At 50.5% G+C, this 27,096-nt stretch overlaps 1 protein-coding gene across 3 annotated transcripts in view; it reads left to right on the top strand.

Annotated features, from left to right (window-relative positions):
- Nucleotides 1-27,096, top strand: part of MPRIP (myosin phosphatase Rho interacting protein) — a 47,233-nt gene that overhangs the window by 7,843 nt on the left and 12,294 nt on the right. For all 3 annotated transcript variants that reach the window (XM_053471393.1, XM_053471395.1, XM_053471394.1), the window contains exons 3-15: nt 1,539-1,604; nt 11,812-11,960; nt 13,965-14,049; nt 14,861-15,050; nt 15,160-15,313; nt 20,941-21,076; nt 21,234-21,338; nt 22,328-22,384; nt 23,464-23,532; nt 24,125-24,214; nt 24,463-24,572; nt 26,121-26,682; nt 26,873-26,989. In XM_053471393.1, the coding sequence (XP_053327368.1) occupies nt 1,539-1,604; nt 11,812-11,960; nt 13,965-14,049; nt 14,861-15,050; nt 15,160-15,313; nt 20,941-21,076; nt 21,234-21,338; nt 22,328-22,384; nt 23,464-23,532; nt 24,125-24,214; nt 24,463-24,572; nt 26,121-26,682; nt 26,873-26,989 (1,890 nt within the window). The remainder of the gene's footprint in view (nt 1-1,538; nt 1,605-11,811; nt 11,961-13,964; nt 14,050-14,860; nt 15,051-15,159; nt 15,314-20,940; nt 21,077-21,233; nt 21,339-22,327; nt 22,385-23,463; nt 23,533-24,124; nt 24,215-24,462; nt 24,573-26,120; nt 26,683-26,872; nt 26,990-27,096) is intronic.

Genomic DNA, 27,096 nt, shown 5'->3' with positions numbered 1-27,096 from the left:
TGAACGGCGCGCTTTGTGTGCTCGGGTTCCCCAACTCTGCCAAGAACCTCAGGCGAAGCCGATTCCTTCCCGTCTCCGTGGTAACGCTCTGTGTACCTGGGCAGTAGGTGGCACCGCGTGGCCCATTGTGGGGAAGCCCACCGTCTGCCCTTCACCTGCCACAATCTGCGGCTCTCAGGTTGATGAGATCTCCCCCCGTGCCCCCCCTTCCAGCATAACGCTGCCCTAAATTACCCCAAAGGAGGGGAGCGGGGCAGAGGCGCATGACAAAGCTGTATCCAGGTTTGGCTGGCAGTGAAAGTGTTAAAATGTCCCTATTGGCAGGAATATGGTCAGGCTGTAACCCTTTAAGTGCCAACAGCAGGAGCAATGCTTTTCCCTGCAACCCCCCACGTAAAGAGTTATAAATATGGTGTAAAAACGCTCTAGTTTTCTGTTGGCAAAAAGTGTGAATTGCGTCATTTTCACCGTGTTCGCCCACAAAGGCGTTAAATTACTGGGGGTTTTTTTTGTTTGTTTTTTACCCGTCCCACATGTTTTTTTAGAGAGGGGTTGCAGGAAGGAGGCATTTACCTTCATCACAGTCCTCAGCTTTACTTGGGGGTATTGAATTGAAACTTATTAAGAATATTAAATGACATTTTCTTTTTGTGATATTAAAAAAACAAACAAACCCCCCCCCGACCGGGGTTGCAGACCCCGGTCGGGGGGGCTCTAAGTGCAGCAGTGTTCCTGCGCATGACAATAAGCGCTGTTTGGCTGATGGGTCTCGCTGTTCTCCGGGAGCTCCTTGTTGTTGGCAGGGAACTATCAGGTCCTTGTTCCGCCGCTCAGCCCCGAGGGAACAGCGAGAGCGAGCGTTACGGAGCCGGGTACGGCGGCAGCGTCTCTGCGATGCGCTCCTGCGCGGGGTGAAAAAACTCCCTTCCACGCGCTGATATCGTATTCCACCCTGGCCTCGCCTCGGAGGTATCGTGGGGTAAAGCGATACCCTTTACCTATCCGAATATCCTCTTGGGGACTTTAGTTGAAGTTGATACCGTTTTATTGAGTCAACAATAAAAGATGGAAGGTTTTATAGGCTTTCAGGAGCTCAGTGGTCTCTTCTTCAGATGAGTTCTGATTTCCCATAAGCTTTTGTGTTGCCCCAATAAAAGGTATCAACTTGGGGAAGACGTCATTTATTTGTCGTCTGAGGTCCTTTTGGCTGGCTGAGAGTGATGGATGATTCAGAGGGCGCAGCGTTTTCATTGTTCTTGTGAACGTTTTTATTGTTAAAAATGTTGTTTCTAAAATCTAAATAAAATTCTATATTGTTGCAATAAAAGAATGTTTACAATGCTGCGTTTCCGTGGCGATGCTGGGAGGGTGAGATTTTATAGCGTAGCGCGTGTATTTACTTATTAATCTGCCATCGGTTTAACCCTTCTAGTGCCGGAGGGGTGAGCTGGGCGCTGCACAGCCGTGATTTGCCCCGTCGGACGCCCGGCGGCTCCTTTTCTAAAATTCACTCGTTCTTTTCTTTGTTTCCGACCCAGAAATGGCAGAGACGGTTTTTCATCCTCTACGAGCACGGCCTGCTGCGCTACGCGCTGGACGAGATGGTAAGACGCTCCCGTTTTTATATTTTTTATTTCAGTTTTTTATGCGCTGTGATGTCCGCCGCTTATCTTTGTGTATGTGTCCCGGCGCGCGTATGTGTCCCGGCGCGCGTATGTGTCCCGGCGCGCGTATGTGTCCCGGCGCGCGCTTCGTTAGGGCTGCGGTCGGTTGGTTGTGGAGAAAGATATCGTTTTATGACCTATGGCAAGCTGCTTGGTATGTGCTGCTGCATTCATTTACATAGGGGCCCTATGGATTAACCAACAGGCCGTCTCTGCTTCAGGCAGCAAAACAATTATTCATAGGCTTCAGGCTTACATTTTTGATGTTATCCACCTGACCGGGAGATCCCCCTCCTGGTTTTAAAAGGAAGTTGTGTTGTGGGGGACGACGCGCTTCGCTCTGCCCCGGGGTGCGGATACCGACACGTTCCTGCCGGGGGATATTTATGAAATGAAGCATCTGGATGCGCGGAGTGAACTTGGCCATGGGGGGGGGGTGCATTAGAGGTTATGCTCTCCAGGGCATTAAGGTGACTGTAAAGGGCCAAGCGGAGCAGCGGGGGCCGGTCAGCTTGCCGCTGGCTACTTGGGTTGTTTTTGAAGGTGGCAGGGAATGTCCGTGTGTGCGCGGCGACGGGGCGGTTATCGTCTGGTTATGGTAGGACGTGGCTGTGATTACGGGCCGTTGGGTGGTAACGATGGTCAGCGGGTTCGTTAATGATTTACTCTCACAAACGGAACCCGGAGGCCAATAAACACGAGGAGAAGCTGCCGGAAGGCAGAGACGCCGTTCTGAAGCTGCGTTCCGGCCTTTGATCTTCCTGCTTGTTCGTCCCCGACGCGTAACTTTGAAGTCTTCATTATCTCGGCACGTGATGGACCTCTAAGACCGGCCGGCGCGGTAAGGATGTGCGGGAATTCCTTTCGAGCCGCCAGGCGCTCCTTGCTTCAGAGGGCGGTTGGTGCGAAAGAGTTTTTTGCTCTCTGGCACCCGAAGGGTTACGGCCCAAAAGGTTTTTTTTTCTTTTTTAATAATTTTTTTGCTGCCTGAAGCAGAGACTGTCTGTTGGTTGAACGGAGCAGCATGTTAGTACGTGCCGGGCCTGACGTGAGGCTCGCCGTGCATTCCTCAGTCCCGTTCTGGCTGAGCACAGCGTCTGTCTGCAGGCGCCAGCAAAGAAAAAAGAGGTCGTAGCCACAAACTCCGTTCATGCAGGTTCCCCGAGCCCCTTACTGAGCGCTGAGAAAAGAGGAGGCCGCGCCGGCATCCTCAGAGAAATGAGGCCTTTTTATCGGGCCAACAGAATAGGACGTAAAGTTACATAAACTTTCAAGACCTCAGAGGTCTCTTCTTCGGATGGAACTATAGAATCGAGGGGAGCCCTTCCCAGGGTCAGTAAGAGGTCTCCAGATAATCCTGTAATGGAGCTGCCCGGCAGGAAGAATGCCAGCAAATAGCTGGGGGTGGGAAAGGGGCAAATGTATATGGGGGGCATTCTGCATACTCCCCCAACGCATTTTCAGGGGGAGGGGGGACCACGATGGCCGGAGCGTTCGTTTAAGGCACCGACGTAGTTACCATCTCCTGGGCCCTGGAATATTCCGGACAGAGGAGGGAAACGCTCTACGCATCAGACGGCCGGGTAAATTATTTATGATTTTCCTGGCCGGGTGCAATAAACTCCTGGTATCCATGGCAACATGATGCGTGTAAAGGTAACCAGGCATGGGAAGAGGCAGCGGCGCCTGTCTGCAGGGGAATGGCGGAAAGGAAGCTGGCGAGATGGGGCTGGAGTTTCCTATACGGCTGACAGAGAGCAGCGAAGGCCCGTGTTCAGCCGACCTTGAGTCTCATCGAGCGCGTTAGCCGGCCGCTGCCCTCGGGCTGTCTGGTGATCGGCCCGCGTCCCGTTAAAGGTGAAAGCCGAGGTCGGCACTCTGATACCCCACAAACGCACGCCCTCCTAAGGGTTAAACGAGGAGGCCTGCATTCCCGCACGCAGCTCTGGGGTTTTATTGTTGCCCCGGGGCAGGTTTCTGTGATGTTTGTCTGATGCTGATAATACCCTGACGGCCGACAGAAACTATCCTGAGAAAGGAAGCGGATGGTGTCAGCCGGGGTCACGCGGAGGAACCGAGGACACGGCTCGTGTCTGAACCGGTCCTCCCCCGCCGGAGCCACCCGTCCGCTGGGGCCAGCGACCCATCAGCCAGGGCCGGCTGCCACTTCATTAATTTTTTTTTTTATATTAAATACACAGCTATAGCTAAAAAAAATGGGAATAAAAGCTGCTGAACGTGCGGGATTCTGGAAACGATGAATTTCTTCTCTGGATGATGCATTTCGTTCTGAGATTCCGGAGCTGAATCACCTGATGTTATATCGTAATAATAATATTGTGGTCTGGCTCATCGCAAAACAAATGCTGCTGGGAGAAATCCGCCGTGTTTTCCCCGATCGGCCGAAACTGTCAGCCGTTTTTGTAATTTCTGGCTATTTGACTAATTAAGGGGCTATAAAGGAATGTAAACCCCTGTCCTCCGTGTATAGGGGATGGATGTAGGGAAGGGCATCGTCCCCCTGTGTCCTCCGCACGCCCGGCTCGTGTAATAGTACTGCGGACTGCCGGCAGCCGTGGGCTCCTGTCGGGGGCTTTGCCCCTGCGGCCGGGTCTGTGCATCACATGAGGGCGAGCGTTAAAGGCACAGCGACCAGCGTGGCCGCGGAGTTCATCCCGCAAGGGGGCTTCACCAGGGGAGCGATGACCCCTCTAATTACAGCCAGATGGCAGAGGAAACGGCTGATATTAGACTTCCGGACCCTTTCTCATCTTTATCTTCCATCCGCCGCAGACCCCGTTGTGTTTGGCTGCTTCCTGTGGCCCACGGGCGGGGTGGGGGGGCAGCAGGGGAACCTTTGTCCCTCTGGATGTTTCCACACTGCCACATCTGTTTGGCTGAGCATGTTGGCTTTGTAGTCGAGGAATAGCAGCAGGGTGTAACGTGGGTGAACCTGGAAGACAAGCTACCTAACAGAGAAGACCCAAGGCCCCCCAACTGGTCACGTGGACGTTGTTAAACTGCTATTCCCATCATCCTAGACATGGCAGCAACCGGCCCCGCTGTCTGTAAAGGTTCTGCTCGCGATGGGCTTTAAAGACGCGTCGTGTGTTCCTGCGGCTGCTGAGGAGCCGGTCCGTGGGGTGTGAATGTGATAACCGGCCCTTAAACACGGATGCCTCACCCCTACCGGCTCGTTGTTCGGCTGCAGGTCTGTAAAGAAGGTCTGCCGTGGAGTGTAAGCTGTGGGGTCGAGTCTAATGCTAATAGGGATGTAAGATGCTGAGATGGTCAGACTTTGGGTGGGATTGGAAGCCTGAGGGTACGAGAGATAAGAGAACGAGTAAGGAGCAGGCCCAGCACTCCTGCGATACTCGATCGGTCTGGACAGGCAATTGAATGGATAATGCTGGCTGTGCCACAGGCTGCCACCAATCCCCGCTTTCTCATTACACTGGCGGGAAGCACACGCTGCGGGTGTTTCCCAGTAAAAGCTGCGATGGCGTCCGTGTGAAGTCCGGCTGGTAAACGGGTGACACAGAGACGCCCCGGTACTAGGATGCGGGGAGATGGACGGGTAAGAGGGGGCCGCACTCGTGCTGAATGATGTGGCTGAAGCTCCAGCCCGAGGGTCTGTATTACATGGAAGGGGTTAAAAAGTGATGTCATCCCCCAAAGCCCATCTGGCCCTGGTAGCAGAAGCAGTTGTTCTGGGAGCTGCGGGTAATTACCACGGAAAATCGCTCCCCGCAAAGCCTTGAAAAATGACTCCTTTTGAAGACGTTCCCAGCCATTCTTGGGCAAATTTCTGTGAATGCGATGAGTAATGACTCCGAGATATCCTGTTATGGGCACATCCAGCTCGCTGCTCCCAGTTCCCAGCTGGTTTTACTGGGAGCGCAAGCGACTGATTGCTGACCTGCCGGGGGGATGTAAAGGCCGCGCTCCGTGCAGAGAGGGCGAATCTCCGCGCCGCGCTTACTTCCAGTAAAAACCCGAGATACCTTCGTCACGATTTATCGGGAAGACATTCCGGAGCGGCGGCGGCGAGGCGGCGGTTAATTAAGCGAAGATTTATTGCTTCTGAGAAATGCGCGGCCGTCCTCTTTAAAACGCGTCCTCAGGGCCCAGTAGGGCTTCTGGATTTAAATCTTTCTTTAAATCCCGGACTCCTGTGTGGGGGCCACCAGCGCAAGGTGAATCGTAGGCACTCGATCTGTGTGTGGGGGCCACGGCCTGCCTGAGAACTCCTTAAGTGTTACTGTCCAGACTCCAAGCCCACGTGAATTGTAGTCCGGCGGCTGCTGGGAGTCGGCGCTGCCTTCCATTGGCCTTGGGCACATTATTGCCACCATTATTCATTCGTTGCCATCGCCAACCCATTACAACGTGTTGACGTGGCGGAGCGATCGTGGGGTTTGCCCGGTAATTCCTAATCAGACCTCCACGCGTGCGCCATCTGACACAGGGTATATTGTGTGGGTGTTTTGTGTGTATATTGTGTGTATTGTGTGCACGCGGCATGCGCGGTGTAGGTGTTTCTGGCACAGCCGATTACTTTGGCTCTGAAGGTCAGCGGCTCTCTATTTAAATACATTCTGGAACGCAGCTGGAATATCACTGAAATTAAAAATGGGCGTCAGGGCTCAGGGCTTAGCCTCCCAGCAGAGGTGGTAGAGGGTAATACAGTGAGGGGATTAAACATGCGCAGGATAGGCATACGGCTCCTGAATCTAAGACGGGACCGACGACTGATTAAGGTTTGAGTCTTTACAGCAGGAGAAACGGGAGACTAGACGGGGGCCGGATGGGGCCGATCCTGTGTTTCTTGTGACGACGTGTTTGGTAAATGGTGTTGTGGGAGCCGCTGCGCATGATGAGGCCGGGGGCTTTCTTCCGGATTGTATGTTTTGTTATCATTTTATTCGCGTCTAATGTGGGAAGTTACCCGGCTTTTAGGCCTTCGACCCTCAGAGGTTCCTCCCCGGCCCCCCGCGGTCTGTGGGAAGCCTGCGTTTTGGGCACGATTCTCAAGCATTCCTAAATTTGGATTCCCCCCCCCCTTGCTGGCGGCTCGCCTAATTGACCCGGAGTTTTTTTGCCTTTTCCCAGCTGGAGGGGGATATAGAGAATTAGGGGGCTTAATGGAGGACATCGTGAGACGGTTATTGTGGAGTCTCGAGTCTGGATCAGTCACTTCATTATACGTTATACATTATACATGGCACAAAAAAAAGAAACAAGGGGGGCGCACGGCATAAAAATATTCAGATTCCCGGGCTGCTGCCAGAATATCAATGACCAAGAAACACAAAACAGCGAGAATTCAGCGAAAATCATTCCAAAAACCTGTATCTGCGGCCTAAATCGGGGATTCCGTCACACCGTACGGCCGCCGCTTCGCCCCACGCAACTCGTAATCCCACCGCTTCACAATGAAATACGTGAGGTCGGGGGGGGGGCGCGACTGCGATGGAGTTCTAATAAACTTGGTTTATGTGATTCGGATCGTATGATTAGTGACCGGAACAAAGCAGCCGGTAGGATGCGGTGCAAGCAGAGCATTAGAACCTCGTGCTGCTCAGTGGAACAGCCTCCCAACAGAGGTGGTAGAGGGTAATACAGTGAGGGGATTAAACATGCATGGGATAGGCATACGGCTCCTGAATCTAAGACGAGACCAACGACTGATTAAGGTTTGCGTCTTTACAGCAGGTGAGACGAGGGCCGGATGGGGCCGATCTGCCGGCAGGTTCTGTGTTTCTATGTATGTTGAATGGGACTTTGTGGGTTTCTGTAGTTGGGAACACGCAGGGATATTCTCGGGAGTCTCGTCACGCTGTAGAGCGGCCCCCGTGGTACTCTGCGTATACGTGACTTGGCTTAACTCTCTGTGCTGGGGGGGCTGCAGTTGCCCCTCGCACCCCGACCCCATCGCCCCCCGCTTGGAGGTGTAATATTGAGGTGTTACGTGTCTGAGAAAAAAAGATGGATTTACAGAAACTATCTTCAGACAGCCCCCCTCCCCCGATATTCCCCCCCATCCTCGGCAAAATGTTTAAAACCTTTCTGTAAACGGTGAGCGTTCAGACGTCAGAAGTCACTTAGCCTTTTGCTATAAATGGCAGAAAAAATATACAAATCCATCCTTAAAGGTGCCGTCCCACCTACACTGCTAAATGTAATGCCGTCCGTCCCGCTCAGACTTGTAATTCCATGTAATTTTCCAAAATCAGGCACTGATTGGCTGTTGCCGTAGAAGTAGAAAAGGCCACTTTGGAAGGAATAAAACGGTGGCCCGGCTATGGTTTATTTGCTTTAACGGCACCTTTTTTATTGGCAATAATTTAAGAAGACTGAGGTTTTACTCATTAACACGTAAACCATGTGTTTTTTTTGTACCCGGCCGGGTCACGGATCACGGATCACATTTCTGTGTAAATAGAAGGGGGGGGGTTCCGTACGTTAAAGGTTTGGTTTCTCTGCGGCCCCCGTTGACGTTTTACTCGCTGACTCCTGAGAAGTTACTCGTCTCGTAAAACCTGCTTTACAGATCCTCGCTGCCCCCAAACTGCTTCACGCAGCCGACGGTCTTCTCCAGGTATCCTGAGCTCTGGCTTCTTACCTGCAGGCAAAGACAGCTGTGGCTTTCTTTTGACGTCCCTTAAATATATATATATATTATATATGAGATGGAACGGGCTCTGCGCCATCAGCCGCGTCTGGTCCCCCAGGGGTTGCATGCGGGGTGTATTTAGGGTTACGTTGTGTGGGAGCAGTGGTCCCTCCGCCGGGGGCTCTCCTGGGACACGGACGGTTAAAGTGTTTCTGTGTTTTCCGAGAGGATTTGAGGACGTTTTTTGCTAGAAAGTCGGCCTCTGCTGGAATAGCGAGCCGCGTCTGCAGGATAAACGCGCTCTCGCTGAATGGCCTTATAAGGACACGGACCCCGCTCGGCCGCCCGCTCACACACGGATTTGGTTATTTTGGGTAGAAGGTCGTGTTCCAATTTACACTCCGCCCCCCCACCCGGGGCATTTCATGAAACGGTTAATATATTCAGAACCAAACAGGCTGCAAAAGCTCATTAACCCTTTCAATATGCTGCCCCCCCCCTCAGGACACAGAACCCGATTATTAATTATTAACTTTTACTTATATAGCATCAATGATTCCTGCAGTGCTTCTTGCAGTCCCTACGTTCAAAGGGTCTGACAAATTTGGATTTACTTTACGTGGGGGAGTCCAACACTTCTCGCCCCATTTACCCAAACCCCGTGCGGTTTGCTTTTTGTACTCTATTGGCTTGGAGCTGAGTGACAGCTGCCCGGCGCTTCCAATATTTACTTCTGAATCCATCGAAACTGCCAGCTGCCTAACAAATGTTTTTAAGGACAGTCCTACGAGCCGGAGTCCTGCGCCGGTTATAAAACAATGCAAATATTTACAGAGCCGAAGTGTTCATATTGTCTGGCTATAGGGGATATCTAAATATATAGAGGTCATGATGCCTTTAAAACTATTTCTGGGCCGGATCAACCACACAAAGATCCATCGTCCAAAGGAGATTTTCAGAGCTGCGTTTGGCAAGCGTGGGGGCTTTTGTCGAGGGAGCGAACGACTCTCAGCCGGCAGCGAAAGGGAAGATGAGGCTTTAAAAAAAGAGAGTTCTGAGCGTCATTGAGAGGCTGGAAATATGACATTTCTCAACAAGAAGCGAGACCCGCTCTCCGGAGAAAATGCCAGGAATCCTGGGTCTCGCACATCCAGTGTAGAATTAACCCTTTTTATTGATGTACACACACTCACACACACACTCACACACCCTAACGTATTGCAGCAAAGTTACTTGGGAATAACCCCCCCCTGCGTTTCATATATCATTGTGTTATTACTGAAATAACGTGTAGAGCTTTGAGTGTCTGAACTTTAGAGCTTACAATCTACACACAGCATGGCAGCAGACGCGTTCCCCGCACGGGCCCGACATCCATTACCGTCTCCTTGGCGAGCGTTTCCTCCCCGGCGCGGAGCATCCGGTCGCCGTGATGAACGGATTAACAACACGGTTGCTACAGAAGCTTTACCTTTCGTCCCCTTTGTTAGCCAAGGGTTTGGCTGTAGCTGCCCTCGTTTCCATGGAAACGCACAGGGCGACCTTCACACCTGACTGTCCCCAAGGGATTGGCTTCAGGACATGTTGCCCTCATTCCCTGTTTGCAGGCAGCTGTGTAGCCCAATAATTTAACCCCCCATGTGGCATTGTATGCAAATGAGTTATTCTGCATTGTCGTAGCCATACTGCTATAATTTAATTGTTAAAGATGCTTTGATAAATTGTGCAAAATTCACCTAAAAATGAACAGTGGGCTCACTTAAAATGTTAGAAATGCTGCTTATAATGCATACGGTGCTGTAGTTTTTTTTTTTTCCTCTCCCCCTTGTTTTTCTTTTTCTTTATTCCCCCTCCTTTTTCCTCTTTTTCCCTTTTTTCTATTTTTTCCTTCCTCTTTTCAGTGACGTCTGATATAAAATCTCCCTCTCCGTCGGACGCTGGTTTTCAGCTTCCACAGAAATTGCCGTTTCCCGCAAAATCCATAAAAAAGATCCCTCCGCGCGGTGAAACGAAGCCTAGTTTTCTCGTGTTACGTTTCTGGCCAGACACGTTCCTGTTTTCTTCTTTATTTCTTATTCCCGCTTAGTCTGACCTAAAGCCAAACGCACCGAATGCTTTTACCCCGCGCTTGGCGGGAGAACCGGACGGGGAATCGGCGTCTCTCGTCACAGGTGACCCTTTCCGTGACGGCATCGCTTTCCTGGTGCGCCACGTGGCTGATTATTGCGGCTTTAGAGGCGAATCGAATGCAAACCTTGGTGGTGGGTAGAGCGGTCCCTGCTAATCGTCCTGCGCGGTTATATTTAGAAAAATAAGAAATTAACTATAAAAACTCAAAAGTAGGCAATTCCCGCGCGCCCCCCCTTCCAACAGCGTAATGTGCCGTGAACGGTTACTCGTGGTTAGCGGGGGGCTTCTCGTGGATGGCCGTGTCGGTCAGTCTTTAGTCTTCTGACCTCTCGTTTTATGTCCTGCCAGCCGGACGTCACTTTCGTCTCCCGTTCGCCGAGGTTTGCCCGCTGGGTTATTATAAGGAGGGTATTAAGTGTTTTGTGCCCTCCGTGCGATGCTCTGTCTTGCTGCTGCTGCTGCATTTGGGGCGACGTTTGCTGCGTTTATTTCTTGGTATATTTTGCCGCTGTTATCCGCGAGATGCCGGACGCCGCTAGATCTGGATTAATACCAAATTCCTAAAAGCTAGCGACCCTTCATGCAGAACGCGTGAACGTTATAAAGAAACCCGTCTGTCTCGTTCTCCTCGTCACGCTCTAAGATGTCCAGGGGTGACGGTTTTTAATATTTTGGTAAATTCCATCGATTGTGGCTCAGAGTGGCTCAGTCTTAATCACCCAGCCGCACACTCTGACTAATGAAAGTGTGTGGAGGAACGGACTTCATTAGCATCGCCATAAAGCATCAGCTCAGTGTGGTGTTTGAGCCGGGGAACTCGCCCAAAATGTCACATGACTGACAGCAACGGCGGCTCCAGGTCTGCAGATAAAGGGAGTTTATCACCGTGTGGCGGCTGGAGACGCGCTGCTGGCTTCTTGGAGGTTTTCGGGCGTTCGTCACGTGCAGCGGATCTGGTTTTATGATACGGAATGTGTAACATCGTATAATGCGTCGTTACCGTGGTTATATGTCCCAGGTTATATATATATGTGTGTGTGTGTGTGTGGTTGTAAAGTGTTACATTTGCGGTGCTCTTTGATTTCATTTACTCTCCAAACACTGTACGTCACATAAGGCCGCTCCTGACGATGCGCAGACCCGCAGAGACGGTAATATGTAGCCATAAGTCAGGCTTTTATAAGCGATGTATATACAGGGCTGCAGATGCATATTTAATGGTTATGGGACGCGCCACGGAAAGTCTGTACAGCACAGCAGGGGGCAGCACTGAGTATCGCACATATACACCTGACTTACCAAGCAGCCAATAGGGATCCAGCTTTGAATTTAAATATGCTTCTGTAAAATGCATGAAAAATATTAATGTCCACTAACCACATGTGATCTCTTGCTGTGCAGCCCACCACGCTACCCCAGGGGACGATAAACATGAACCAATGCACCGACGTAATCGATGGCGAAAACCGCACGGGGCAGAAGTACTCCCTCTGCATCCTGACTCCAGAGGAGCATTTTATCCGGGCCGAGAACAAGGAGATCATTAACGGGTAAGCGTCCACTGGTCGCGCAGGCTGGGGGTTAAACCGGAGAGCTGATCACGGATACGGAGGGGAACGCGAGACAGAAGCCGCGTGTGCACAATGTCAGGCGGCTGCTGCTGCGAGCCAGCATGGCCGTCCTTATTCTGCCAGGTAGAAAACTTTCCATCGTGTCATAAACTTATCGGCAGAGCATGAACGCAAGACATTTTCCTTCCATTTGTTTAATGGCCAACTTTTCTCTTGTGTTTAGAACCTGATGTGGGGGGGTTAGACTCTGTTGATAAATGGAAAGTTGCGCAAGGTCAGGGCGCTGACGTTAATGGGAGATGCGTGGGGGGGCTGTTGGTATCTGGCTCTTGCTGCTTGCTCAGTAGATTCAGTAGCTTGCAAGCCGGCCGCCTGGCGCGTTGTACGAGGGGCCGGTTTCTGATAACCGTCTGTACTGAGCGGCCATAGAAATTGAAGGTGTCTCAGGCCGGCCCCCAACCTGCGATCAATAGCGGAGGTTACAACGGGACCATTGTTACTGAGAAGCAACCATGGGGCAGGCTGCCATCTCACGCCAGACGCGGGATTAGCCCGGATTTTCCCAGGCTGCTCCGAAATATCGGAGACGAGGACCATCACCGGGGACGGCACCTTAGACTACTACTCCCATCTTCCTCAGCCACTCTCCCTGCTAAAAGAATAAGAGCTAGTGTTCCATCACGGCCAACGTCCCGCTGATTGACAGAAAATTCGGGTTTTCTGTAAACTCGTGGTGGATTAACAACGTTTTCACCCTAGCAGGGGGGGTGAAGCGAGAGGCATTAGTAGCAGGAAGATGGAGGAGGCTCTTCGCGAGTGTTGGGGGCAGTTCTGGAGACCCCCATCTCCAGGAGGATAACGATGTTCAGAGGGGGCGACTAAAATGGGCAACGGGACGCAGGATAAAAATGAAGAGAGACGGGGGGGCATTTAAATACATAAAGGGGTTTAACAAAGTACAGGAGGGAAATTACAACAAGAGACCCAAATCTAACACTAGAGGGTCAGAGACTGAAATGGAATGGAAGGAAGTTTTACTTTACTGAGAGGGTGTTAGATAAGTGGAACAGCCTCCCAGCAGAGGTGGTAGAGGGTAATACAGTGAGGGTATTAAACATGCATGGGATAGACATACGGCTCCTGAATCTAAGACGAGACCAACGACTGATTAAGGTTTGAGTCTTTACAGCAGGAGAAACGGGCGACTAGACGGGGGCCGGATGGGGCCGATTCTATGTTCCTGATGGAGTATTTTATGCTCTGGCTATATATATATATATAATGGGTATGTGAAGCTTTCTGATCCTGCACATGGAGTTAGTAAAATAATCTGCCTCCCGGTTAATGTCTCCTTTTTTCTTCCTCCCGCGTGATTCTCGTTCTTCTCGCTGCTCCTCTTTCCATGTTCGTGGCGCTCGGCCATGCGTTGTATAAACTGTGAAGCGCTGGCTCTGCACGCTCTGTTATTCCCGTGTAAATTCTCCTGCCCGCACTTGAAACACTTCATTTTCTGGCACCCTGGGGTAAAAGGAGTGATTTACTGCCCTGCGCTGGAGTCGGGTCTTCTATACAGTTTTACCGAAGTCTAAGGGGTTAAACGGAGCTCATTAGACTCGCGTTTAATAAATACAGGGATGAAAAAGCAAAAGATACAGCCCAAAAAACCCCGCTGCGCTTCTTACAGTCCGTACGTTCGCAGCGGATGTATACACTGGGTACAGCGAGCCCGGCTCACAAGAGCTTACACTCTAGAGTTTAACTGAACTGAATTTATACCAAAGTTACGGAATGTCTGAGCCAGTATTTTAGGAAACATCTGTGTGGGGTTCACTGTGGAACAGCCTCCCAGCAGAAGTGGTAGAGGGTAATACAGCGAGGGAATTTAAGCACGCATGGGATTGGGGCTCGTGATTGTAATATGATGGGATGTGAGATGCCGTTTGGGGGGCTGTATCCCTCTCTCACCGGCCGTGCTTTCCCCAGGTGGCTGGAGATGTTAATCGTTTATCCGAAGACCAACAAACAGAACCAGAAAAAGAAGCGGAAAGTAGAACCCCCGACCCCGCAGGTAACCGACCAATTACCATCTCGCCCTGTGTATCAACGCCGATAATTATTCTAAGACTGCTGGGGAAATAATGAACTGGCGGGGAGCTGAGTGGCCGTAAGATTTATCTAGACGGTCTAGTGAGGAAGTAAGACTCCCATCAGCCTCGACCGGCTGGGTGCTACTCCCAGCATGCTCAGCCACTAGGAGAAATTGCTAATTTTTCAGTCGCATAGTCCAATGCTGCTTACAGAAAGCACTGAGGCGGATGGGAGTTTAAGGGCAATCACCAAAATCTAGTATTCTGTGGGTGGGTGGGAGTGCGGGGGGGGGGGGGGTCGCAGAGGAGGAGAGGCACACAGCCTGATGTCAGAGAGGGTCTAGGGTCCATCTGCAGCTTTACTATACATGGTAAGATCCCGCCGGCTCCGTGACTCTCCCCGTCTGACTCTCTCGCCCGAGCGCCGGCTGCGATGTGCGTCTGGGGCTGACCAGCGTCTCTGGCTTCCGGGCTGCAGGCCAAACCACGATACCCTCCTTCTCTCCGGCTGTTAGTGATAGGAGTCCTCGAATAAAGTCACATGTCCTTATTTATGTCCTGATGTGAAATTGTGTTCATGGTCCTCGCGTGTGTCACGGTTACCGGTAGCGCGCTGCTGGCGGTGGGGGGGGTAATAAAGACCCTGGGGTTATTGGACACGCAGGACCCCTAGAACCCCACATCCTACGCGTTTCTGTGTTGGAAACCTTTAGATGCGACGTGAGTTTTTTTTTTTTTTTTTTTTTTTTTTTTTTATAATTTCTATCCTTTCTTTTCCGTTTCTGCTCTCAGGAGCCGGGGCCGGCCAAGATGGCAGCAACCAGCACTGGGATTCCCAGCGCAGAGAAGGTCCCGGCCACCAAATCCACCCTGTGGCAGGAAGAGTCGCAGAGCAAAGAGACGCAGGAGAGCAGCAGCGGCGGCAGCAGCCCGGGGCAGATGCCCTCGTCCCTGAGCGAGCCCATGTCCGAAGGCAAAGCCGGTGAGGACTTACCGCGGAGTGTGAGCGGAGCCCCTTTAGAAGCCCCAGCCCCATTTATAACATTATCTACCTAACTTTTTTTCATTTCATGTCACTTTTTTGGTCCAAGATGGAGGTTTAGTGAACGGAGACCGAACCGACGGCGGACGCAAGACACGCGTGGAAAGCGGCTACTTTTCCCTGGAGAAAACCAAAGACTTGAAGAGCGAAGAGCAGTCGCCTCAAACGCCACCCTCGCCCTCCACCCCCGACGCACCGAGCAGGTACAGTGCCCCCGACGCACTCGGCACCGAACAGGACCCCTTTTCCCCCCCAGGTCACTGGCACTGCCGGCAGCCGCAGCCAGACGAGGGGTTATCCTCCGGGCATTGCCCTCTCTTCGTTGTTAACCGGCAGTACGCTGTCCTGGCCGACGTGCCTCGCGCCCGGAGGATCAGCCACAAAGAGGCTTTCCAGGTCGAGAAGAGGCGGCTGGAGCAAAGGAGCCGAGCCAGGAGCCCAGGGAGGGAGGAGGTCGCGCGCCTCTTCGGCCAGCAGAGAAGGTGAGCTACAATTTACTGTAAGGGTTAATTATTTGGGGGGTTGGGGTGAAACCGGTGCGTGCCGGACACAGAAGAGCCCTTTATGGGGTTTTTATGCCTATAAAATGTCAGTCGGGTTCTGGTATCGGCTTCCAGGCCTGGTTTGTGACATTCGTGGCTGGCGTTAGATGCGCAAAAGCCGTCACAGAAACACAAGAGAAACCGCTTTATATAACGATGAGAATATAAATCCTGCAGTGACGATGGGGAGTTTCCAGCTAACGCGGGGTGCGCAGCGCAATACGCTGCATAACCCTCTGGATCCGAGGGGTTAATGGCCGCTGTCCGTCCTCCGGCTGTTCCTTGTGCTGTTTGTCTCCCCCCAGCGGACGTGCACCACACTCCATCTTGCAACTGGCGCTTGCACTACCTCGAGGGAGCTCGCGGCTGCCGCTACTAACACGCTTTGGTGCTTTTAATGTTCTCACTAACCGTACGTTTGTCCCAAGCTTGCTTCTTTAATGCTTAACTCTTTCCTAGGCTTGGCACATTAACACTTTCTCTGCTAGAGGGATGTAGACAGCCAGGAACGTCTCGGTATATGTGGGCTTAGCGCTCACCGTCTGCCGGGGTGTTCTCCGTTCTCTTATTAGCGTATTAATCCCAGCGTAACTCGGCGGTCTCTGGAAGCGGCTGCGGGGATTTGGGGCCCCTGAGTTTGATGTGGATGAGGCGGGAACATCGTAACGCGCTTCCAGACGCCATGTTTTACGAGTCAGACTACTAACCTGCTATTCCTGCCGAATACCCCGATCTCACGTTACACACCCCGACACTTGACGTCTCTGGTTGGTATTTAAACCCCCAGGGCTCCTGTCTAACCACAGCCAATCGCAGCATGAGGGTATTAACCCTTTCCACCATCTCCTGAAGCAACAATGCCTTGTTTATGCTGTCTGGCCGTCGCTAAATATACGGGCTGTCCAGCGGAAATAGATCCTCTGCCGTGTAAACGGTTATTTGGGGCCACAGATGACGTCCGTCGGCGGGGTGGAAGATGCTCGCTTGTGTTCTAAGGTCACCCCGAGTTGCTGAAGACACGCGTTTCACTTGGTTATCCTTTTTGCCTGTTCGGGGTTGGCGGCTGAATCATGGCAGAGAAACAGAAAGCTAACGGAATAAACCCTGTGTCCTGCATGCCGCTTCATACCCACCTCGCTACGCTTTGCTCTATACCTTATGCACGCGCTTCTCACTTTCTCAAAACCTTCTGCCTGCCTGTTTTTTATCTATTAAACCCGTACAGCATATATATATATATATAGCAAGTAAGCGAACCCTTTGGAATTCCCAGCATTTATGTATAAATGTGTTTAAAATATGATACAATCTTCATCTAAGTTACAATAACGAACAAACACGCTAACAATTGTCCCCTTATTGAATACGTAATGTTAAACATTCACCGCGTGGGTTGGAAATAGTATGTGCGCCCGCTAGGCTAAGCACTTCAACAAAAGCTAATTGGAGTCAGGAGTTCTCAAACCTGGAGCCAAATCAATGACATAGAGATAGTTTGACATAAAAGACACTCAAAAATGTTGTGTTTGTGATTCTCAAGAAGCGTCTTCTGATGTGAGCCGTGCCTCGCGAGAAAGAAACCTCAGAAGGCCTACGACCAAGAATTGTTGTTTTGCATAAAGCTGGAATCAAAGAGTTTACATATTCACCGGTCCACAGTTCGACAAAGTGTTTGTAAATGGAGACAATGTGGTACTCACTAGGAGCGGGCGTCCGGCAAAGACGGCTCCAAGGACGCAACGCAGAACACTCAAGGAGGAGAAAAAAAACCCTAGAGTAACAGCTGAAGGTTTGACGGAATCGGTTAACATCTCTGTTCATAAGGCTACCATACGCAAAACATTGAGCAGGCGTGGAGTCGGCGGCAGGACCCCACGGAGGAAGCCGCTCTCGATTTAAGTTGTTTGAAGAGCACCTTGACGCTGCACAGCGCTACCGGGAAAATGTTTTGTGGGCCAATGAATTAAATCCCCAGCGCGGTGAATGTTTAACGGATGCGTTCGATAAACACATTAAAGAGTAACATTGTGTTATTAGCTGAAGCGCGTTGTGTTTGTCGGCGCTTGTGACTTCGATGTAGATCACATTTTATGAACCATTAATGCTGAAAATCAGGTAATTGCAGTCGGGTTCGTTTACTTTTTCTTGCCGCTGTGTATATTATAACTGCAAATGACCACAAAAAATCACCTCCTAATATTTTAATGAATATAAATGTTACCCAGTAATGCACGTGGACCATAATGCACCTTGGTTATGCCTTTTACAACTACTTGCTTGGCGCATTCTGTCAACAAGGGGTTACACAGTAATGCTATTTTCAGTTATTGTACTCAGCCCATCGTTATTTGTATTACTTTAGAGAGTCTGCATTTTAGTTAATTTGCAAGTCCAGGGGGGGAAACCCAGCGATGTTAATTCTGTCTGTATGATGGATAAAAGAAAACCAAGATGCGGTAAAAATCCCCCACCCTGTACTCCATTTTTTAAAGAAAAACATTTCTGCATTACTGTCCCTTTAAATCCGTAACTCCCCGTGATCCGGCTACATTTTTCTATTTGTTGTTAAACAGAGCATTTCATCCCCCGTGACAGGTGCGGCCGGCCTCCCCTGCCACTAAATCCGCTGGCTTCCCCCAACGCCAGGCGAGTGCAAGCTGCAGCTTCAATACAGCCTTCTGCCACTGAAAGAGCATTTTGTAACATTAGCCTCTCTGAAAACACGCAAATAAAATTTAAACGCTATCAGTGTATTTTATCATGTGACTTGTGCAATATTCTTGTTAAATGGGGGAAACCCTTTTTTGTTGCACTTGCCCTTAAGAGCATTTCCTGTAAAGCAGGAAGTCACCCCCTCACCAGTCTGCTGAAATAAAATCATAGAACCTGCCGGCAGATCGGCCCCCGTCTAGTCGCCCGTTTCTCCTGCTGTAAAGACTCAAACCTTAATCAGTCGTTGGTCTCGTCTTAGATTCAGGAGCCGTATGTCTATCCCATGCATGTTTAATACCCTCACTGTATTACCCTCTACCACTTCTGCTGGGAGGCTGCTCCACTTATCTACCACCCTCTCAGTAAATATTGCAAACATTGTAACTTATTTAAAAAAAAAAATACTATTTGTTGATTTACAGAACGCTCTTTTGCGCAGTAAAGCTTGTGTTTTAGCTGTAGTTCCCGCTCAGAAATATGACGAGGCTGTTCAGATCAACAGACCCTGTAAAAAAAAAAAAAAAAAAAAAAAAAAATTAAAAAATGAACAATAATCCCCGTTGTCCACCTGCTTGTTAGTGATAAATGTCTTCGTTGAAACTAATGCCAATCGCTGTCCGTATTGATTCGCTGTCCGCATTATCGATGAAGGTGATGATTTTGAGCTGATAACGTGTTGCTGATCACTCATTCTCCAGCGTTGTTCTGTTTCCAGGTTCTCTTCCTCTGCACCTCCTCCTCCTGCTGCTGTGCGAGGTGGCCGTCTCTCTCTGCACCCCGCTTCGCTGCCATCTCGTCTTACTGTCCGAGCGTAGGAGACGAGAGACGCGACTTTCTGTCTTCTGCGAGAATCAAATCCGCCTGTTCATTATTTTATTTATTTTCCCCTCTTTCTCCAAAAACCTCCTCTGTTTGGCTTTCCCTGCCAGGCAGGCCGTGGGTACAAACAGCAGTAATGTGTGCTTGGGTTTGGGGGTGACCAATAAGGTATTAACCTGTTCACTGCCAAATTGTTCTGCTGCTCTCTATAGCTCTGCTTCCAGTGGGTTCATGAAATTAAATGCTTAAAAAAATATATTATTTTCTGTTCAAATGTTTTTCATTTTTTTTTACTGTTTTCCTACCTCTTCAAACCAAATTCGTAGCGCTCTACCATGTAACGTCTTTTCCGGATCTTTCTTGGTGGGTCCGCCTGTATAAGCGTCAGTTGCCCAGCGTGCCCCGCCAGCCTGCGCCTCTGCCGGGGATCGGATCTCAGAGCCGCCTGCACTGCGGGGAATTTCTTTCTTGTTTAACAAACAGCCATAAACGCGCAGCAGAGACAGGCGCTTCTTTAATGCATCTTACGATCCTAAATTGGGGAAACTGACAAAGATCTCAGGCGCAAGGAGAGCTACGGGCTGTAGAGACGGAGGGAGGGAGAGAGAGAGACGGAGGGAGGAAGAGAGAGAGACGGAGGGAGGAAGAGAGAGAGACGGAGGGAGGGAGAGAGAGAGACGGAGGGAGGGGGAGAGAGAGAGACGGAGGGAGGGGGAGAGAGAGAGACGGAGGGAGGGGGAGAGAGAGAGACGGAGGGAGGGAGAGAGAGACGGAGGGAGAGAGACAGACAGAGGGAGGGGAGGGAGGGAGAGAGAGAGGGAGACAGACAGAGGGAGAGAGAGAGAGACAGACAGACAGAGGGAGGGAGATAGGGAGACAGACAGAGGGGGAGAGAGACAGACAGAGGGAGGGAGATAGAGAGAGACAGAGGGAGAGAGATGCGGAGAGAGGGAGAGAGACAGAGGGAGAGAGAGACGCGGAGAGAGGGAGACAGACAGAGGGAGAGAGACGCGGAGAGAGGGAGACAGACGCACAGAGGGAGAGCAGAACCGAGAACGCGTCGGGGCAGATACTGCCTTTTCTTTTCATCCAGACGGTTCACAGACATTCTTGGATTATGTAAAAGCGCTGTTTCTGTGCCTTTTTAAGAATAATTAAACACAATTATAATTGTTACGTGGCTTCGCTTACACCAGAATTTGCCATGTATACAGCGCTGCGGAATATGACGGCGCTATATAAAACGACTAATAAATCCCACCCATCCGGGTTTAGGGCGGTTAAATGACATCAGCCTGACCCTAATTACTCGTCGGTTACCTGAGCCGGTTCAGTTCACCAACCCGTGTTTATCGCGATCTACACATCCACTGGTGTCAGTTTATTGTACTAAATTAACCTGTTGTAAGGATTGTTTGGGCTAAAGTAGTTTTATTTGCAACCATGCGCAAACGCCGGTGAAGCCGTTACATGGTCAAGTGCTCTCCTCCTATCCCTTTTCTTTATTCTTGGGTCTTGTGCTGGCAGGAGGCAAGCATTAGAAAGGGTTTGTGGTGGGTCAGGGGCTGGCTGAGAGTGATGTGAGCTGTAGGTGTTGTAGAGACGAGTGGTTTCCCTGCTGTTGCTTTGTACGGTTTGTGACTGCTGATTATGATATAAATCGTTGCGTTTTGGGGTATTCGTTTCCGCCGCTCCCCCCGATGCCGTGTTCTGACGCTTCCGGTTGTAACGAGCGCGTCTCACGTTCTCTCTTGCAGGCGCTCTGTTGTCATTGAGAAGTTTGAGGCTCTGGACATTGAGAAGGCAGAGAGCATGGAGACGAGCTGTCCGGCCGCCCCCAGCGGTGAAGCCCGCCAGGGCCGCAGCGAGAAGCGATCCTTCCCCCGGAAACGGGTAAACCTCTCTGAATTACGGCAAAATGTAGCCGTGTGTAACCAGCTCTCCCCCAACTCTCCTTAAACGGAGAGCAAAGAGAGGTAGTAAAGATTCAGCGGCTGCACTGTCGGGGTAGGAAGGGAGTTTTTCATTGATACTTTTCCCTTCTTTACAGGACGAGTCCGGCGTCGGCTCCATCCCTGATGTTTCTGCCTCCTCTATATCCCCGTACCGCCGAGCAAAATCCTTGGACCGCAGATCCACCGAGTCGTCGATGACGGTGAGTAGCGCGAACGCTGCGGATGGGCAAACATTTTTTGGATAATCCCCCCGACACTTGCCTTCTCTGTTTATTAAGTCACGGGTACAAGCAGGAAAACTGCCCCTGGATGTTACCCCGAGAAATGCAGTAGAGTAAGGAATAATGGAGGCAGATATACTGTTTGTGTTGAAGTGATTTGCTTGTCTAGGGAGATGTTCTGTTGGGATTGTTTAGCAAACATGCATCTGTTTTAGAGATGCCATAAGGACAGGAGGGTCTCGTGTTACAGCCCTCTGTTTTGGGGCAGTTAGAGGGGGGCTCCTGTCTGCCATGAAGATATGCACGGTATGCCTTCCTTTTACTAGAAGCCCCCGGCCCCTGCATAGCGTGCCGGGCATGGTGGCGCCTTAAGAAATGCAGCTGCGTTTGGGTCCTGTTGCTATTTAAACCGGGAACCGGATTCCTACCCAAACCGTCGGGGGGGGGGGCGAGCGATCGGATACGGTTTGCACGGCAGGCGCACGCAGGCTGAGGCCGTCCTCCTTTTGTGTATTTTTATACGTCGAGCGATGGCGGGTATTCTGGTGGCCCTTATCATGTGACATGTTCGGTGTATAAGAGACACGGCGGAGGGGGCCGCGCAGACATCCCTGGGATGAGACTAGATAGGAGAGAGAAGGTACGACTCTGCCCCCCCCCATCTCTATTCTACAGCAGCCTGGCTCGAACCGCATAAACATGATGCTGATTTTTATTTTTTTGGAGAAAAATTGATTAAACTTCGATGTTTGGGGATAAAAAGGTTTTTTTGTCCGTCGGATTAATCTTTTTTTTCCTGGAAGAACGTGCTGAGGATATAGCAGTTATTGCGCGTTATAATTCTGCCGTAATAAATACGGTGATAATCCTGGCCTCTGCTTTTTATTCTCCAGTCTGTTGTTTAGTTTGGGTTCTGCCTGCGGGGGCCGACGCCGATTTTATTAATAATTTTATAATTCTGTTTGCAGCCCGACTTGTTGAACTTCAAGAAGGGATGGCTTACCAAGCAGTACCACGACGGGCAGGTGAGTGAGAGCTGGCGGGGAGGTGGATTCAAGGTCATTTTCATGCTGCCGGACTGCGGAATGATGTCATAAAATGTGTGTTTCGGCTCTGAAGTTGCTCAAACATTAGAATTTTCCTCTGTAAATTAGTCTGCCGTAGATTGTAGCGCGCAGATAGCTTGAGATATTCACTAAAATCTTTCCGTGGTCCGGCTCGATGTTTCATCGTCCCTTTAAACGGAAGATGGCTTTGTTGTATTATTGCAGGAACATGTATCTGCTGTTTTAATGTCGGGGTAAACACGGGCACTGTATGACTGGCACGGGGGGCTGCTCTGTAAGAATCCAGAGAGCCAACATTAAAGCAAACCAGAAAACGTGCTACTCGGCTTACGTTTGAAATGCTATCCGTGGGAAGACCGCTGTGTCCTGTTTAATGGGACCCGGCGGGAGAGGCTGATCAGCTGCTGTTATGTGAGCTGGAAGTTATTCCGACTCTGTTTACAAGCAGAGACGAGGGTACGAGGCTTCCGACTGATTACATCATAACCCAAAAATGCCTGCCAGCTGCGCCACCCTGGACTCGGGGTGACCCGCCATGATCGCCGCGTGTTACGTGTTTATATGTGTCAATGCGCCTACGTTCCTTACTCCGGCTTCCGGCGTGTACAAATAAGATGTGCTTCTTGCCCCGCGTAACCATCAGATTCCGCAGCGAGTGCCCCCTGACCTCGCCTGTGCCTGGTTTAGTGATCGTTATTCCAGATATAATCCGGTTTCTCAGGTTAGAGGGTTTCTTACGCTTTCATTGTTTCGCTGAACTGGGGCAGGCGTTTCTGCTACCGAATGAATCCAAATCCCAGTTGGATTGCAGACGTTATCCTTGGTGTCCTGGGACGGCGACGAGGGGCAGAATAAAGCACAGCGCCGCCTGCTGGCCAGAGCAGGGCCCTCTTCTCCTTCCGTACCAATGTCTATTTTCACCTATTGTAACCGCGCTACAGAATCTGCTGGCGCTATATAAATGTAATGCGGTATACATCATGCCTGTACACCCCGCTAAAGCTTTTACCGTCTCGCTTTGCTTCCCTGTCCTTTAGTGGAAGAAGCACTGGTTTGTGCTCACGGACCAGACCCTGAGATATTACCGGGACTCCGTGGCGGAGGAGGTGAGTTAACGCTCAATGTAGCCCCTCGCTCACCGCCGCGTCATCTCCACTTACCCTGCGGAGTGACTCCCGAGCAAACTCTGCCCAGAAGCCATTCTTTAGTTACTTCAAATATTTTTCTCTGAATTGCATTAGCTTTCAAATCTTAGAGGCTCTAGAAGAAAAAAAGCCCTTCGTCGTCTTGGAAACCTGTAATGTTATGCAGTTTAGTTGCCAAATGTGCTAGATTTCCTTTCCACGGCTAGCACTGTATAATTCTGTATCTCTGTAAATTGTGGAAATACCGTTAGTTTTACCGTTTGTGATGTTGGCAAAAGTAGCAAACAGAATATTCTTTGTAAAATAGCTGTTAAACACAGGCCTCTTGCTGTTACTGAACTACAAATCCCACAATCCTTCACTAGCCAAATACCAGTTCAGTGCGCGCATCGTGTGTGTTGTATCCAATTAAAAGGCCGATGTCCGCATTTAAAGCTGGCTTGTTGGATTGCGCCCCTGTTCCGCTGCATCGTCTTTCTGTCGGGAGCGTCTTCCTCCATCGCCCCCTCCGTGCCCGAGACGCCCCCCGTTTATCTGCCTTTTGTTTGTTCAGGCTGCCGACTTGGACGGAGAAATTGACTTGTCCACTTGCCACGATGTCACGGAGTATCCGGTCCAGAGAAATTACGGATTCCAAATCCACGTAAGAGCCAAAAAATATATAGCTTTTTTTGTACACAGAGCCTTTCCTGCGGCATCAGAATGATAAGCGGAATATAATTTGTCAGAACTCTCTATGCAGGTCACACTTAATGTATGATTCTAGCAGCGCAGGCGCTCGGCGGGGCAGTGATGGCTCGGCCTTTGTGCTCCCCGTGGCCCGTATGAGATGAGTTGAGGTCCTGCCGTTGTTGTTCCGCTCTGAGAGTTGATTGCTTTTGGTTCTTTCAGACTAAGGAGGGAGAGTTCACGCTGTCTGCAATGACCTCGGGGATCCGCAGAAACTGGATTCAGACCATCATGAAGCATGTGAGGCCCAGCACAGCCCCGGATGTCACCAGGTGAAGCCCTGAGCGTGTTTACCCCCCATGACACTAAAAACTGCAAGACTTAATAACTCGAAGCGCGTGCGTTGTGTGACGTGCCGTGCCGCCTGTGTATCCGGAACACAGTCTTCTCTCTACTGTCCTTTCTCTCTGCTTTTTAAATCTCTCATGGCTGCTCTCTGGTTACCGTATCCCCATCTGCGACTTTATTTCTTCTCCTCCTCCTTGGCGTCTGTCATCCATCAGTTTCTCTACCCGCTGCTGTCTCTCTTCATTTTGCTCTTTGCATCTGTCATCCTCTCTCTCTCCCCTTTTTCTCTCCTTGTCTCACTCCTCCATTTCTTTGATTTCCATGCCTACCTCAGGAAAAGCTTCCCCCTCTCGCTCTCTGTACTGAGGCCCAGGTTGGAAAGCTGTGTTCTCTCCTGTATTAACGTCCTGTGGTTTGTATTTGTAGTGGTTCACTGCATGCTTTGCTTCTGAAGGCTTGTCGTCATCGAGGCTTAGGGGTGACCTTCTGAGATTGTAGAATAGGTTCTTGGGCGCACGACGAAATCCGGCCTTAGAAGTACTGTGACCTTTCTGGTCTTCGTGACGTAGATTGGGTGTGCGGGTTGTGTAGATGTTGCGAGCAGTAATTCAGGATTCATAGGGCGCCTGTGTATGTACCAGCCTGAACACGCTCGTTGCTTGAATCAGCCGTACAGCCGGTGTCCCAGCATGGCTGGCTTGGTGTGATGAGTGGCGCCCGTTTGGGTCAATCATTAAACACAAAAGAAACACGCGAGGCTGAGTGTGGTTACTACCTGTCAGCCGGACTTGCATGGAAATCCTGCAAACTCCACACTTTGTACTCGTATTCGTATATAACGCTGAGCGCATGTGTACTATGCATGCCGGTTCATTATACGGCTCTGCTTAATTTAACCTTTTCAGTACCGCGAGGGGTATGAACTCATCGCCCTCCAATGTGTGTGTGGGTCCGGCCACTGCCAAAGGGGATAATAACCTACAAAGATGGAGGTTATTTTATTGCTACCCTTTGGGGTGAGAAGCAAATAAAGTGATCATACAAGAAAAGACTTAAAATAATATATTATCAGGAAGGTCAAGAAATCCCCCTGCATTCTCGCACCCAGTTTGGGGATAAATCATCACTTTTGGTAGCGTTACCTCACACCATGAAAGGTCCATGATGAGTTACCAGAGGGTAGCACAATATTAAACGCTGCGCCTCTCCCTCAGAGAGGAATCTGCACCCGCCATATCCTCGAATATCTCTGACCCCGCGGACCCCTCTCCTTTATTGTGGAGTCTTGTTATTGAGAATTTTTCCCTGAATGGCTTAATGTGATCCTTTGTTGGTAAAAGAAAACAGTTTGATGTGTGAAGACATCTCCATAGTGCTTGCTTTCCAAACACCGTGCTGCCAGTCTTGTACTTTTCCTCCTTCCCCGACTATCGGAGTCTCCTGAGGTGCCGGTGTCTGAGATGCTCAGAGCCAATGTGTTGCATAAGGCCAGATGTCCGCTAACGTTGTATCTGTGTTTGTTTTGTTGGCAGCTCTCTGCCGGAGGAGAGAAGTAAGGTCTCCTCTTTCAGCCCCAGCTCTATGCCCATCGACAAGCTGGACTCCGCGGAACATTCCGACGCCGACGTGGAACAGAAGAGAAGCCGGGCTCGGGAACGCAGAAGGGAAGGACGTTCAAAAACTTTCGACTGGGCAGAGTTTCGACCCATGCAGCAGGCGTTGGCTCAGGAGAGGGCCCAAGCAGCTGAAGCCATGAAGTCCATCTCTTCGTACGACACTACGGATTCTAACAGTGACCTGGGAGAGCTTGAGAGGGAGCGAGCGCGCAGGAGGGAGGAACGCAGGAAGAGGTTCGAGAGCTCGGACTCCGTGGAGGAGTCCACAGTGGAAGATACTTCTCGCATGGAGGTTGACAGGGGACTTGCGTCTGACTCCATGGACATTCGGCCAAATGTCCAAGTGGAGATAGAGCAGCGATGGCAGCAAGTGGAGACCACCCCCTTGAGAGAAGAGAAGCAGATTCCCATATCCCCTCTGCCTGCTGGCCCCCAAAAGCACCCCTCCGAGGACATTGTTTCCCTATTGGAGAAGCAGGTAAGAGATCAAGGCTCCTTATGCATAGATTTATAAGATATAATGTGACGTATAGAAGTACGCTCTGTACACAATGTGCATGCCCGCGTTTTATGTGTAGGAAAGTACCTTTTTATAAGCAGATGAGCTTTTATTTTCCAGCGATAGACTATGGAATCGTACAGAATTTCTGACTCCTTTGTCTTCTCAGCTCGAGCAGAGTCAAAGGGAGGTTTCCGATCTTCTAGCCGAGAACCTTGTTCTGCAGCAACGGCTGAAGGAAGCTCTGGAGCAGCAGCAGAGTGCGAGAGACGGATATGTGTTACAGGTACCTGGACGCCTCCATCGTATCTGATAAACCCCTTGGCTGCCGTGGGTCACCGTGCACAGAAACCTGGCAGCCAAGGTGTTTACCCGTGTAGAGTTAGTACTGAC

The sequence above is a fragment of the Spea bombifrons genome, chromosome 7 (genome assembly GCF_027358695.1).
Source record: "Spea bombifrons isolate aSpeBom1 chromosome 7, aSpeBom1.2.pri, whole genome shotgun sequence".
NCBI classification, from domain to species: domain Eukaryota; kingdom Metazoa; phylum Chordata; class Amphibia; order Anura; family Pelobatidae; genus Spea; species Spea bombifrons.
This window is presented reverse-complemented; position numbering and strand designations above follow the sequence as displayed.